The 14,919-nt window shown below is 44.7% G+C and overlaps 1 protein-coding gene across 1 annotated transcript; it reads left to right on the forward strand.

Moving 5' to 3' along the window:
- The first annotated feature begins 10,680 nt into the window (after positions 1-10,680).
- Positions 10,681-12,990, forward strand: LOC123041796 (WAS/WASL-interacting protein family member 3). Its single transcript, XM_044464357.1, has 3 exons — positions 10,681-11,089; positions 11,599-11,653; positions 12,254-12,990. The coding sequence occupies exons 1-3, from the start codon at positions 10,862-10,864 to the stop codon at positions 12,661-12,663; spliced, it is 693 nt and encodes a 230-aa protein (XP_044320292.1). The 5' UTR covers positions 10,681-10,861; the 3' UTR covers positions 12,664-12,990.
- The last annotated feature ends 1,929 nt before the right edge of the window (positions 12,991-14,919 follow it).

The following is a 14,919-nucleotide window of genomic DNA, read 5'->3' on the forward strand; positions in this document are numbered from 1 at the left end:
TTGTAACCGACTCTGTGTAACCCTAGCCCTCTCCGGTGTCTATATAAACCGGAGGGTTTTAGTCCGTAGGACGAACAACAATCATACCATAGGCTAGCTTCTAGGGTTTAGCCTCTCTGATCTCGTGGTAGATCTACTCTTGTACTACCCATATCATCAATATTAATCAAGCAGGAGTAGGGTCTTACCTCCATCGAGAGGGCCCGAACCTGGGTAAAAACATTGTGTCCCTTATCTCCTGTTACCATCCGCCTAGACACACAGTTCGGGACCCCCTACCCAAGATCCGCCGGTTTTGACACCGACAGCGGGTGCCCGCGCTGCTAATACGGCGCCACAGCTAACTTATAATAGTAGCACGTGTTGACACATGCTACTGCTATACATGGTTAGCTGTAGCGTGCGTTGCAAACAGCGCTACTGCTAATTAGCTGTAGCGGGTCTTATACCCCGCGCTACTGCTATTACTTTCAAAAACAAACAAAAAATCTTGACCCCGTGCGTGCTGTCAATGGCAGCAATGGTAAGATCTAGCGATGATTGGCGTCGCCGAAGGCATGAATGAACAGCGGAAGACCAGATCCAGCAGTGGTTGTTGGAGAGGGCCCGTTTCTATGGCAGAGCCAGGCCGCGGCATGGGGCTCCTCTTCCCGACCATGCCAGATAACTCCGGGTCATCCATGGCGATGACCTGCACGGGCATGGACATGGGAGGGTGAGTCAAACCAGAGGAAGAGAGAGAAAAGGAAAACCGAGGGAGACAGGAAGGTGATGTAGGGAGAAGCGGAGCTAGTCACCGGTGGCGAGGTGCTCCGGTGTGGTGGCGCGGGGCGGCGGCCTCCTAGACGTCGGTGGAAGACAGCCGAGCTCCTAGACGCCGGTGGCGCGAGGCGGCGGCCTCTTTCGGCGCCATGGAGGAGGATGGGTGCATGGGCAAGAGGTCCATGTGAGAGCGTATGGAAAGTGAGAGGAGAGAGTGGTGGAAGAGAGGAGGGATTTGGGGGAGGAGATGTGGATTCGACCGAGGATATAGCGACTTCACCTACCTCGTACTTAGTAGTAGCGAGGGGTATAAAACCGTGCTACTACTATCAACTTAGTAGTAGCGCGGGTTTATACCCCTCGCTACTACTATGGCATGTGTCGGTGGGCACGGTAGAGACAGCTTAGTAGTAGCGAGAGTTAAAAACCCGCGCTACTACTATCAACTTAGTAGCAGCGAGGGTTAAAAACTCGCGCTACTGCTAATTAGCAGTAGCGCTTCTTTTTGTGCCGCGCTGCTGCAAAAATTGTGTGTATAAGGTTTTCCCTAGTAGTGGTGCGATGGATAATGCCGTGTGGTAGTGTGTGTGCATGCATGCACGAGAGAAAGTTAGTGGTACAATTATAAAGAGAAGACTACTGTGTGGGTGTAAAAGAATAGGTGAGGTCATAATCAATGTAAAGTTGAATTCAAATATTTTGAATAAGAAATCCTGATCTTTGAAACCATGCATGCATGAATATAATGGAGATATGCGCGGTGTGGTTTGGAAACGAGCATGTTGTAATGTATACACATTGAACAAGGTCAGACTGATTTGAATTTGAGATACTGATGGCAAATATCATTTGGCCACGTCGCATCCGTTCATGGACACACTATTCTAATTGGAGATGATGGGTGACTTCCGCATCACATATCTATATCTATACCCCTATATATATATATATAATATTTTATATTTTTTATATTGTGTGCGGGTAACTTTAACTTTGAAAGATGGTCGTTGGATGAGGCGAATCCGATGGTCCAAAGATGGCAAATTTGAGCACTACTGGCCGTTGGATATCATCTAGATTCCACCAGATTTCGCCACATGTATAATCTAAAAGACTCCATGGTTGAACTTAAGCATAATGCACAAACATCAAAACACAAGCACTTCTTATTTGTTCTAGAATCTTCTGTATCAGAATTTCCCAAATGTTTTTCTACATGATTTGCCATTATTTGTTTTTACTTTATGCCTTACAACGCACAGTTCCATGAATCTTAAAATAGATTAGCTTTCTTATAAAAACTAGATGATTTTGAATGAAATGAACTATAAGAATTAAACGAACATCTACATCATACATATATGACTCAAAGCTTGCATGCTATAATGTGGTATTTATTCATAATTTGGTTGCCAAATCTCATGCGTGCAATGCACGTGTACCTTACTCTAGTCTAAATGGTGTTTGTGTGTGTGTTGAGGTGCAAATTGTCTTTTTTTTGGTACACGTCAAGCTTGTTCTTCCGAAATTTCAAGCCGTGCCTTGTTATGCCGAAAATTCAAGCTACCGTCTCTGTCTATCGTGCTGCGAAACTCCCGCCTCTTCAACCCGCGCCTTGTTAGCCCAAAATATTTAAGATATATCTTTGTCTCATTGTGCTCCGACAATTCCCTCCATCTCAACCCGCGCCTTGCTATTCCGAAATTACAACACGCGCGAAAACTCCCACCTCCTGTGAAATCCCGACACGCGAAATGCCCGTGGTATACCTGAAACGAAAGAACCGCCTCAAATCGGTGGGGGTACTTTTGTAACTTACCCCACATTTCGGACAAGCGCGTCTCTAAGCCATACTTCCCCAATGCCATCCCATCCGCCCACCCATTCATACACCGAGGCCGCGAAAACCCGTGATGAAACCCCACACCCTGCTCCGTCCGCCACCCAGCCGGAGCCTCTTCCCCGACGACGTCGTGCACAACAACACCTTGACGTCCCTCATCCACCGTACCAGATGAGGATCCGTCATCGATATCGTGGTCCCGCCGGTTCAGCCACCCTGTCCTCCACCTCCAAGGAGCTGCCCCAACGTTCCTCTCGTCTTTCGTGCCACCTCCATTCCCACACTGCTGTCTTCACCTGCACCACCGGAAGAGCATCATCATCACCGTTTCCTCGGATGAAGCTGCGGCCTAATTGGCGCCACCAAAGAGGTTGTACACTAATCTCCACATTTTCCTCTTGATTCGATCTCACGGTGCTTCCGGCGCTCGGTCCCGAGCCGACACGACGCGGCTCCATCCACGGCGGCGTCACCGGCCACTTCCTCCATGGTGTCGCTCCCTCGGCGGCGATGTCCACATCAGTAGGAGCTGCTGCTACTTTAGCTCTCGCTTGCGCTGCTGCTCTGCTCTTGCTCTCGGTCCCCTTCCTGGTCTGCTCTTGTTATTGCTCTTGCTCACGCTGCTGCTCTCGCTCTTGCTCTTGCTTGCGATGCTGCTCCGATTTAGCTACACTTTAGTCGACTGAATCGACTTTTGGGTCAGTCGATTTTCAGGGAGTATGGGGAGGGGGGGCTCGCCGGGGTGAAGGAAGAACCAGCCGCAGCGGGGAGGGGGCTCGCCGGTTCAGGGGGTGGGGGCTCACCGGGGTGAAGGAAGAACCAGCCGCAGCGGGGAGGGGGGCTCGCCGGAAAGGTACCCCACTATCTATCTTAGGGTTCAGGATGGGGGCGGTGGTCGCCGGCGGTGGCGGAGCAGTGGCGTGGGGATCGCCGGAGAAAAAGCTCGGCACGGGAGGGGGGGGCTAGAGGGATGGCCGGGCGGTGGCGGACCGACGGTGGGGAGTGTTTTCGAAGTGGGCGGGGTGGTGCACCGCCGGCCGCGGGCGGCGGGGGGCTGCTGTTTGGCCGGTGGTGGGTGGTGGCTCACGGGGGGTGGAGGTTGAAGATGAACCGCAGGCCCTTGATTTCATATCCAAAGGCTGCAAAATTGACTGACTAGAGATGAAAAAGTCAGTCGACCAACGTGTAGCCTCACCTTGCTAGTGCATTCAGTTTCGACAGCAAAATTTAGTTTGGACAGCAAAATTCAGTTTCGACAGTTAAGTTCAGTTTTGATAGTTAAGTTCAGTTTCGATAGTTAAGTTCAGTTTCGACAGTTAAGTTCAGAGATGAGCGGCTGATGTCTTTTACATCTAGCACTTTGTGGTAAAGTATATTACGTCATGTATTGGAGATGCTATTAGAATTCCACTCAGGTTAACGTTGTTCGTTGTCTCTCTTGTCCTGCTTCAGCCTCGATGTCGTACAACTCACCGGAGCTGCTTCAACGACGAAATCCTCCATCACAGCAGAGCAGTACCTCGGGCTCCAGCTCCAGACGCCTAAGATCTTCTTCCCCTCCTCCGGTAGCCAAGTCAGCCGGAGCATCCTCACCGGCCAACCCAATCATGCTGAGATCGACATGGCTTCGCCAAAGAGGTTGTACACTTGTTGCATCTCCTTTTTACTCTACATGTTATATATATTATCCACTGAGCACTCGTATTAACAGGAAATACGATTATTTTATCCTACTATATGACAAGCAGTGAGGTACCAGGAAACTTAGCTATCCATGATGGACTCTCTTGAACGCCATCATTATTTATCTCTGCACATTTGAGCTGTGCATTTGTCGATGGGCCTGTGAGTTGAGCTAGTATGGCAGTGGCCTGGGTCCAAAGTAATAGAAGTAGCACAAAAACATTTTTTAGTGTAGGATTTTCCTTGCTCAAGCCTGTCTACTATAATCGCCAGTGCTTGAAAGGAAAAGTGAATGAAAAACATAGGAATTGGAAAGTTTCTTATGGTACTACTTTTCATGAATTTGGTGCAAAGGAATGGAGCAAAGAAAAACTGTAGGATTTGTTCCTTTAGTGTCTCCTTGAAAGAAAAACCGTAGGAATTCTAATTTTCACTTCTTCTCCTTTTCACATTCCTATTCATCAAGCACAAGACTAAGAGATAGTAGCATAATAGCATAATAACCGTACATTTTCTTGTGGTTTGACTTAATCTCACCATGCTTTTTTGCATCCTGTGATCTTCCAATTGTTGTTAATCAAACACCCAGATTGGTAGAAGTCCTGTTTTTTTAATTCTCTATTTTGCACGTGCATTCTTATCCTATTCCTGTCTATTTCCTATCCCTGCATTGTTAGAATCCTCAAATTCAAACAAGCCCTTACTCAATTACTTCTGTTATAGATATGTGTCAAAGAAAACCTTGTGTGGTTTGTCCTGCTCCTACGGCGCTGTGTTCCACCCCAGCTCAGCTGCTCCAACGACGAAAGGGTTCACCACAGCAGGGATCCGCTCTCGAGACCGTCTTTCGCCGTCTCAGATCTTCTTCCCCGCCGCCAACAGCCACGACAACTGCATTACCATCATCAACTGAGCAGGTGACCTTGAGGACTACACGGGTCGGCAAGAGAGGTCGCACTCTTCCGTGTCTGCTTACGTTATGCGTCGCTTAATATGATGACATGGTACATTATCATCATGTTCACCTATTAGACTCCGAGTCAGGTCCAAACTAATGCTTAAACTTGAGTTTTAAAATGGTTGTGGGGTACATATTGAGGTAGCAATCAGCACTATCGGTCTACTATCTGGTTAATCTCCGGTGTCTACTATGAGTTTCATCTTGGGTGCAAAAAAACATTAAAGGAGACATTATCTATATTTTTTAACTAAAGCTATTATCTGCCTGCTATCATTGGTTTTGGGTCTATCCACAGTTTGCTACCATCACTCTGGATTTGTGCATGCACTCCTTACATAATCTCACTATATTTTATTCCTATGCATGCCAGTTATTGTACACAATGGAACTGATCATGTAGAGCAAAAGAGACGAGCCTTGCGTGGCAATAAAATTTCATGCAGACGTCGTTCCATGGTGGGTGCAAAGGCAGGCCCCTCCACCCATTTTGGATCGTAATCAAGAGGAAGATAACTGTTCCGAGGGGGATTCAGAAGGAGAAGACCACTCCTATTTACCCCATGAGGTCTTCGCTCTAACTTGGCATGCTGATGTTGGTAATATCATGCATATGGTGCCTTGCATTGCTTACTGTATACATTGAAGATGTCATCTGCTTAGTTTAGACATGCTTTGTGTCAATGTCATCTGTTTAGTTTCTTTATCGTATATGTGAATCATGCAATGCCATCTTGTCTAGCCAGGCATCATATATGTGAATTTTGCAATGCCACCCTGGTTAGCCATTCATCTTATATGTGAACTATATCATGCCATCATTTTTTTATTATGTGTTAAATTTGTCAACAATTTTAGTACATTCAATTACTCTTCCTGTGCATCAGCCATTCGGCATGGTCATGGAAAAATCTGGAGTGGAAACAAGGTCTTCAGAGCAAACAATGCTATCTGACGAAGCGCATATCTTGCTGGTTACCGATAGCTCCTCAGAGGAGGATTCAGAGATAGATGACCAGTCATATCCCCCCCCCAGAGGTGCATGCCCTAACTTGGCAGGGTTATGTTACTCATATCGTGCGTATGGTATCTTGCATTGCTATGTCATTTGCTTAGTTTAGACATGCTTTGTGTGAATGCCACCTGTTTAGTGTCTAATTACCATATATGTGAATTATGCAATGTCATCTTGTTACAAGACATTATATATGTGAATTATGCAATGTTATCTTGTTGCAAGGCATTATGTATGTGAATTATGCAATGCCATGCCGTTTAGGCAAGCGTCATATATGTGAATTATATCATGCCGTCCTTTTTTTGTATTTCTCATTGCTTTTGTCGACAATGTTCGTATATTCAACTGCTCTTCCTGTGCATCATCCATTTGAATTGGTGATGGAGAAATCTAGAGTGAAAACAAGGTCTTCAGAGAAGACAATGCTACCTACTGAAGCAGATATCTTGCTGGTTACAGATAGCTCTTCAGAGGAGGATTCAGAGGCAGATGACCAGTCCTATTATTCCTCTGAGGTGTATGCTCAAACATGGCAGGGTTATATTACTCATATAATGCATATGTTGTATTGCAATGCTTAGTTTTTACATCATATACACAATATTGAATGCCATCTCCTTAGTTGACACATCATATATGCGATTGCCCTCTGCTCACTTCCTTAGTATATAAATCATATATTTGAATTATGTCATGTCATGATGTTTACATAGACAACATGTATCTGAATTATGGCATGCCAACCCATTTTCTCAAGACATAATATAGTTACATCATCTCATCCTGTTTACATAGTCATCATATTTTAAATTATGTCATTCTATCCGTGAATTATATCATGCCATCATGTTATCCTGTTTAATTAGCCATCATATATGTGAAATTATGACCTGCTATTCTGTTTGCTTAGACAACATAAATGTGAATTATTTCATGCCCTCTTTTCTTCCCTACTATCCATTGCACCTGTCTATCTTACAATGTCTGTACATTCAATTACTTTTCTTGTTTATCAGCCATTTCAATTGGAGGGAGTGATGGCAGTATCCGTGGGAGTAAAAACACGGTCTTCGGAAAAGATCGTGCTACCTGTCGATGCAGATAGAACCACGGTTGTACTTGCCCAAGAACCAGCCCCACCACACATAACCCACACTCATGCAGATTGTACCCCTACCCAGTTGGACAGAGAACCAGCTACACCCCTTCTAACCCCAACCCCAACAGATAGACACCCAGTTCCCGTTGACACAACACCGTCTCCACCACAGAACACCCAAACACGAGCAGTTAGTAAGGCAACTGTAGTGCCCAAATCACGAGGACCACCACTCCGAACCCGAAGTCAACGCTTAAAGCAGCAGAAGAATTGTTCTCAGGTCAGGTTCCGTAGCTATGGTTCATACTACTTTGCTCTTGCATCACTGTATTTACTGATACCAACTAATTTCAAATTTGAAGGATGCAGTTGAAACTCCAATGGTGCAACAGGTATATTTTAAACTTGTTTCTTCAACGTGTTTGGCTGTTTGCTGTTGTAACTTGCTCTATATTGATTTCAATTTCAATTGAATAAACAGTTATTTTCTCATGCCATGCACATTACAAGTGTTGTTATTGCTGTGTAGTTTTCCACACTTATATTCTGTCTATGCTGCTTTGTCTTAAATAGATAAGATTCGAACTGTATCTATCTTGATTTGGCAACATAAACTAGAATGATATAGACCATATAGTGACCATACTACATAGATATATGTTTGTTTCATGCTGTTATCCTGTCCACCTTACTACTGAACTGGTTTACCAAAATGAGTTTCATATACTAACATTGTAAACTTGAGATGTGTTTGTTTGTTTCTCTTTTAGAACACGGCTAAAATATTGGAGAAGAGTACCCTATTATGCAATGGTAAAGGAAGTAATGCAGATAAGGTTCAAGATAGTGAGACATCCCTGTTGGTCTCCAAGAAAGCTGATAAAAACTATATTGAAGACACTGGGACAACCCCAAAGTCCTTTCTTGATGTAGTGTTCGAGTTACTGGCTACCACTGCTGGCACCAGCTCTTCGAACTCTTTGCCTGAATCAGTTCTGCTTCTTGAGTCTCAACTTCAAGTTGAAAGACATCGATCAGATGTTATGCGACAGGAAGCCGAAGGACTGAGGAAGTCCCTGCAGAATTCAGATGCATACTTTCTGGTGCAACAGCAAGCGCTGGAGGACTTAAGCGCCAAACAAGAGAAAGTTAATAAGCTTACTAAGCATCTTGCCAGCATTATGGGTACCCAGGATATTGTTTCTTGAGCTCTTCTGAAGTGGTTTCAGTTCTGTACTTGTTTTGTTGCGGCGTTTATATGCTGCTGTGTTCCCTATATTTGCACTGGTGGTGAACTTTGATGCCCAGTGGATGTAATATCTGTAATAGCCGTGATAGCCTAGTGTAAGTTGCTTGCTTATTTATTTCCTTGTTATCTTGTTTATTTGTTTGCTTGTAGTCAGTGCAGTTCTTTTTCTGCGGTTTGCTAGTGGCTGCAATAACCTATTTTTAAAAACTAGGCCATAATATCCATGGGCTAATATTTACTGTATGACACTGTGCCTCCTACGGGCCGTAGAAACAGTGGGCCTTCTACGGGCCATAGAAGCAGTGGGCCTTCTACGGGCCGTAGAAACAGTGGGCCTTCCACGGGCCGTAGAAACAATGAGCCTTCTATGGGCCGTATCATCAATGGGCCTTATACGGGCCGTATGATCGATTGACCAAACATGGGCCAAACAGACCGCATTCAGGCCATAAACGGGCTAGAGTTGGAATTGTTCGTTCATAGGACGACCATAACGGGCCATCGTTAATAGGCCGTATTTGATGACGCTATGAAAACGGCCCAACGTATTAACGGACCACAAACGGGCCGACTGTAACCACGGGCTGAATTTGGCCCGCAAGCAAAAAATGACAGTAACGGGCCGTAAGTAAACGAAAGCTGGAAATGAGCCCAAAAATAAATGGACTCTAATAAGGCCGAAAGATAACATGGGCTGAAAACGGCCCAACGGAATAACGGGCCGTTAATGGGTATAAAGTGATACACTATTCTTTACGGGCCAGTTTCACCACGGGTCGTTAATGGGTGTAAAGTGGTACACTGTTCATTACGGGCCAGTTTCCCCATGGGCCGTTAATAGGCCAAGAGTTACGTAGGACCTCATATGGGCCGAGAGACGTCATGGGCCGTACATGGGCCAGAAGTGAAAACGGGCTGGAATCATATTGGGTGGCTCAGATGACGCTACTGGACCTAATTCGAATAGGGCGTAACGGGCCTTGGGTTAGCGGGTTGTAAATGAGCTATATGCGAACAGGCCGTTAACAGGCTTTCCATGGGCCGGCCCGCCACCTTTTGACCAAGTCAAACGGGCTGGCCTTTTCACAGGAATGGGCCTCTGTTAGGCCGTGCCACGTGTCGACGTATTATAGGCGCCTTCTGTCCAATGAGTGGATGGCATTTGTCCCAGCGATGAGCCGACACGTGTTTCCTCCAGCCAATGATGATTTTACACGTGAAAAATCTCCATTGGTCTGGGCTGTTAACGGGTTATCGATCCAAAACCCGACCCAATAGCTTAACGGCGTTCCGTTATGGTGGATGCCACGTGTCGGTCACCCTTGAGGAAAGCACTTTTGTGACGCGCGATTTATCGTCATGGAAGTGGACACTTCCGTGATGATAATTTTAGTAATGTCATGAAATACTTCTACGACGACACATGTATGACTATCTTGATTCTGTCATAAATTTGTCATGAATGTACATGCATGACAAAAAACGCGACCTACTATGACAAATACGTATCATCACAGAAGTGTATTTTTTTATAGTGTGAGGTGACGATGGGCCGCCTGCTAGGAGCCGGCCCATGCTAACGTCGCCTTCTGAGGTGCGCCGCCTCCTAGGAGGCGGCCAGTTTGCTCCAGCCGGCCACGGAAGCCGGCCTTGCGGCCAGTCGGACTGAGGGACTAGGCTAGCCCCGATGTCTTGAAATCCGCTAGGGCGTGAATGAGGCTACCCGGAGTTTATCCCCCGTCAGTGCGAGTTTTAGAGATATGACACCCATTGAAGCAAATTAAATACTCCCTCGAGGCCATGAAACTTCAAAATTATTTTACCATTGGTAAAAAATCAAATATTCTCTCCGTCCGAAAATACTTGTCATAAAAATGAATAGAAATGGATGTATATAGAATTAAAATATATCTAAATACATTCATTTCTTGGACAAGTATTTCCGGACGGAGGGAGTATAAATTTGATGGTAGTATGATTTTTGTAACATATAACACGCTCCTTCGAGAAAATAAAGTTATCTAATGCAGCCTGGGTCCTTCGAGAATCCAGATCCCTCTCTAGCTAAAAGTAAATGATTTCGGCTTTTTAGCAGTCATTAATTTAGAAATGCTTGACTGGAACGGCACGCTTCCTCTGTTCGGGAATACCATTCGTCTCTGAACACACCATCAACTAGCACATCGATTGCTTATCTCGCCTTCAACCTTCCGGTGTTCAACCATTTCCCTCTCCCACGCGCACGCGGGATGGCAGCTCACGCCACCGCCGCCGCCGCCGCGCCTCTTCCGCCGCCATCGGAGCCGACGGCCGCCTTCGGTACGAAGCCGCCGCCTAGTCCGCCGCCGCCGCCGCTTTCGGCCGACGAGTCCGACGCGCCGCCAAAGAAGCGGAAGCTGGAGGAGTTGGGGTTTCACGACTCGCCCTACTACAGGATCAGAGAAGCTGTCGCCAACCTCCGCGGCCGCTTCCTTCAGGTCCGCACACCAAACCCTTAATCTCTCCCTGCACTCCGTTCAGTCTTGGTAACTGCAGCAACTTGCATAATCGTGCTATTTGTTGGGGTTTTTTACCAGGAGTTTTTTTTTTTGGAGTAATGCTTCAGGCTAGAATGCTGGTAGTAATGCTGTGCTTGCTAGTGTAGTTGTTGGAAATTGGGTTAGGGACTGAATGAAAAATTTCCAAGGTTCAGTGTTGGGCTCATGCTAGTTTCAGTTGAAATGTATGGTGTTGGTGCAGCGGAGAAAAGGGCATACATCTGCAAAATAGAGACTGGAGCTCATAAAGACGGCGGTGACCACTGTAGCTTGTGTCTTCGGACTACACAATTGTTCTTTGCAATCGTGTATTGCCATTGCTCATATTGGATCAAAACTGTCTACTAATTTGAAATACCCTCGCTTGCTGTTTACTTGTCAATTGTCGTATGATTTGTACTGGTGAAAACAGGAAGCCACTCTGAAATGGTACATTTTTTTTGTTGAAGGTTTGCCAAGCTACTGATTCCCAAAAGAAAGCTGCTGCTCTCGAGATCCTGAAAGGTAAATGTTCAGTTCATACTGTTGTCAGATCTTACAGAGATGTGCTGAACTTCTCTGATGCGTTGAGTATGCTTTTGGTCAGGTACATATAGTGTAGGATATTGTGTTGCACCATTTCCTCTAGTACTGAATGTTTTATTTATAGAAGCTTGGTGTTCTCTTTTTCATACCAATGTGATGTGCAAGCCTGTTACATTTCTATAGCATGTAAACACATACACATTGATATGCTACATTTCATAGCCCAGCGCTTGACAAATCCCTAGAGTTTTGTTAACATAATTGATATATCGTGTCGGGCTTCAATAGTACCTAGGGTCATAATGTACTTTGTCAGGATTCTTAGTAGTTATAATGAAACATACACGCATATGCTACTGACACAATATGAATCTAAATGTGTTTACACCTTTCTGGAAAGATACTTAAGGTGTGCTCTGTTTTGGTTTAGTAATTTCTGATGACCATGTAGGGCTTAATGCTTATACCTGACGATTTCAAGGGTCTTCTGAACATATGGGTTCTTGATCTTGCATATGCATGCATCTATTGAAGATAAATAAGGCTAATTAGTTTGCCCCTGCTCATTTTGCGTTGCAGAGATAAAAGTTGTCATGGAATTATCCAAGAAAATGCGGCTTGATATCTCTGCTGCTGCTGAGCCTGCTAAACCATCAGACATACCTGCAGTTAGAGATGTCACGAACAAACCTGCAGGAAAAGTTCCATCTGGAGGGAAGAATCAAGTGCCCCAGATTGGCCAGGATAAAGGCAAGAAGGTACCACTCAAGCCTGTAAGCTCGCAGACTCCTGCCGTGGGGATTCGTCGAAAAGCCAATCCAAGTGACACGGCAAACCATGGCAATCAGCTGCTGGGCGGGCGCTTGCAAGGGTCTTACGTCGTTGGTGGATCTCCCATGGGCTGGAATTTTCTCATGTGGCCTGGAGGTAAAGCAGTCTACTATGGCTTGACCAAAGCAGAGTGGTTGGCACGTCAAGCTGCAGAGTGAAATCTCACTTCCACTCTGCAGTCTAACATGTAGTTCGCTCTGAAATATTCAGAGATAACCTAGTTGCTGCTAGTAGCTCGCTGTGATATAGTAAATGGATAGTACATCAGACTAGACATTTGAGTTCTTGGCACCCGAGGTCCTGGACATGGCGAGAGTATCATCAGCGAGCATCATTTTGGAAAGCTTTTCGCTGAATCTACAGCGCGGTGACTATTCACTAGTAGGTATGCAGTGATTTTTCTTGTATTTTGAACCGGCCAAGGCCGCTGCTCTTGTCATGATTTTGCAGTTCAGGAATGGGTACAGCAGGAAGTAGCTTAAACACATTGGCAGGATCGATGCATTTTCTTCCTTAAGTAAGTCCAAAAGCATCTGACGTCATGTTCCTGTGAACTGTGATGGACTCGACTGTTGTTGCAAAGGGGTGTAACATGTGCTGTGAAATGAGACGATAGCGAGGAATGATATTCAGGGTATACCTCTTTTGACATCGCTGTCGGGTTGATCACCGGGTTTGTTCAAACTGGGCTTTGTACTCTGTTTGGTCTCTTTCTTTTGTGGTTTGCTGTATTGTGGGGAACTGAATGTCTGTCTGTTGGGGGAACGTGTCGGTGCACCAGTGCTTGTGGTGCTACCGGTGTACCGGACCTCCTACCACATTTTAAAATGTTCCAAAAATGTGAAAACAAATTAAGCACATTCACACAAAATCAATGTTTGTTATTGTAAAATTTTAAATTGAAATTCAAAACATTGCCTGAGATACGGAAATTACAAATTTGACATCAATATGATAAGGGGTCAAATCTAAAGCCTGACGTATATTACATACACCACTAAAAAAACTTATACATACTATTCAGTGTCAAATTTTGCCATTTTTGTATCTCAAGCAATATTTCGAATTTTGCGACAACAAACATTGATGTTGTGTGAATGTGCTCAATTTTATCACATTGTTTAAAACATTTTAAAATGTGCTACAGAGATCCGGTGCACCGGTAGCACCACAAGCACCGGTGCACCAGATACTTCCCCTGTCTGTTGGAGGTCATTGCTTTGTACATAAAGCAGGACGAAAGCCTTTTCCAGTGTTCAGATTGGTGTAGGGCCTGTGAAGTTCGTATTGAAATTTTAACATGGATCCGGCCAGGTGCCGATGAGTGCTGCACCATATTAGCAGTGGAACTTTGCAAGCAGAAGGATGAAGTGCAATTTCGCCTGATGGAGGGAGAGGCGAAGGACGACGGATGGATGATAGGCGATAACAACTGATTCAGCTAGTTATACCACTTATTTACGTACAGGATCTGACCTGATTGGTTTTTTTTTTTTTTTTTTTTTTGCGGGTGTGACCTGATTGGTTTACAGTTATTTTTATTCAAAAAAGGGCTAAAACTGTTTGCGAGGGTCATGAGCAAGTTTCTAAAAAAAATCATAGATTTTAGAAAGTGTTGACGAATTCAAAAAATATCCATGAATTTGAAGAAAGCCAGCCGATTCAAACATTTTTTGAATCCACAGAAATGTTCGTGAATTCATAAACTGTTCATGGATTAAAAAGTTCGTGAATTCGTAAAATGTTCATGTATTCAGAAAATATTCATGAATCTGTAAAGAGGTTCATGGATTTAATAAAGTTGACAAAAAAAATAAAAGTTGTACATTTGTAAAAATGTCCATGGATGAAAAAAAGTTCATGAGTTTGAAAAAATTGCACAGATTCAGAAATGTTTGTGAATTCATAAAATGTTGATAAATTCATAAAACGTTCATGATTTTGAAAAAATGTTTATGGATTCAAAAAGTTCACAAGTTCAAAAAATATCACGAATTCAGATTTTTTTTATAATTTTGAAAAATAATTCATCTATTTGAGAAATTAATGAATTCAAATATTTTGTGTAGAGTTCAAGAAAATTATTGGATTAAAAATTTGTTCGGCCAGGCGGCCTGGGCCGGTTTAGGGACAAAGAAGTCACGGTCTCGCAATAGCTGGGTGCGCCCGCCTGCGTTGTTGGGCCAGGCGTCCAGGACCAGTGTCAATGTAGGGCCCAACAAATAGAAAAAGGTGTGCGCTCTACATTGACACTGGACCTGGCCCCCCTCAAACAGAAAAACGTGTACCTGGCGGCCTCGGTTTCCTATCCTTGTTCGGACGCTGAGTGTCCTTGTCGAAGTACAACACAAGGGCTGGTGCTGCTGCCAATAAAAGTGCAGAGGAATCCCTGAGCGAAAACACCTCGGCATCGA

The sequence above is a fragment of the Triticum aestivum genome, chromosome 2B, assembly GCF_018294505.1.
Source record: "Triticum aestivum cultivar Chinese Spring chromosome 2B, IWGSC CS RefSeq v2.1, whole genome shotgun sequence".
In the NCBI taxonomy this organism is placed as follows: Eukaryota; Viridiplantae; Streptophyta; class Magnoliopsida; order Poales; family Poaceae; genus Triticum; species Triticum aestivum.

What these genes read in the sequence shown, in the direction of transcription:
- LOC123041796 (XM_044464357.1), top strand. Translation starts at nt 10,862, where the DNA reads ATGGCAGCTCACGCCACCGCCGCCGCCGCCGCGCCTCTTCCGCCGCCA. An exon ending in TCCGCGGCCGCTTCCTTCAG is followed by an intron (nt 11,090 to 11,598) that starts GTCCGCACACCA and finishes TTTTTGTTGAAG; the next exon opens with GTTTGCCAAGCTACTGATTC. An exon ending in TGCTCTCGAGATCCTGAAAG is followed by an intron (nt 11,654 to 12,253) that starts GTAAATGTTCAG and finishes TTTGCGTTGCAG; the next exon opens with AGATAAAAGTTGTCATGGAA.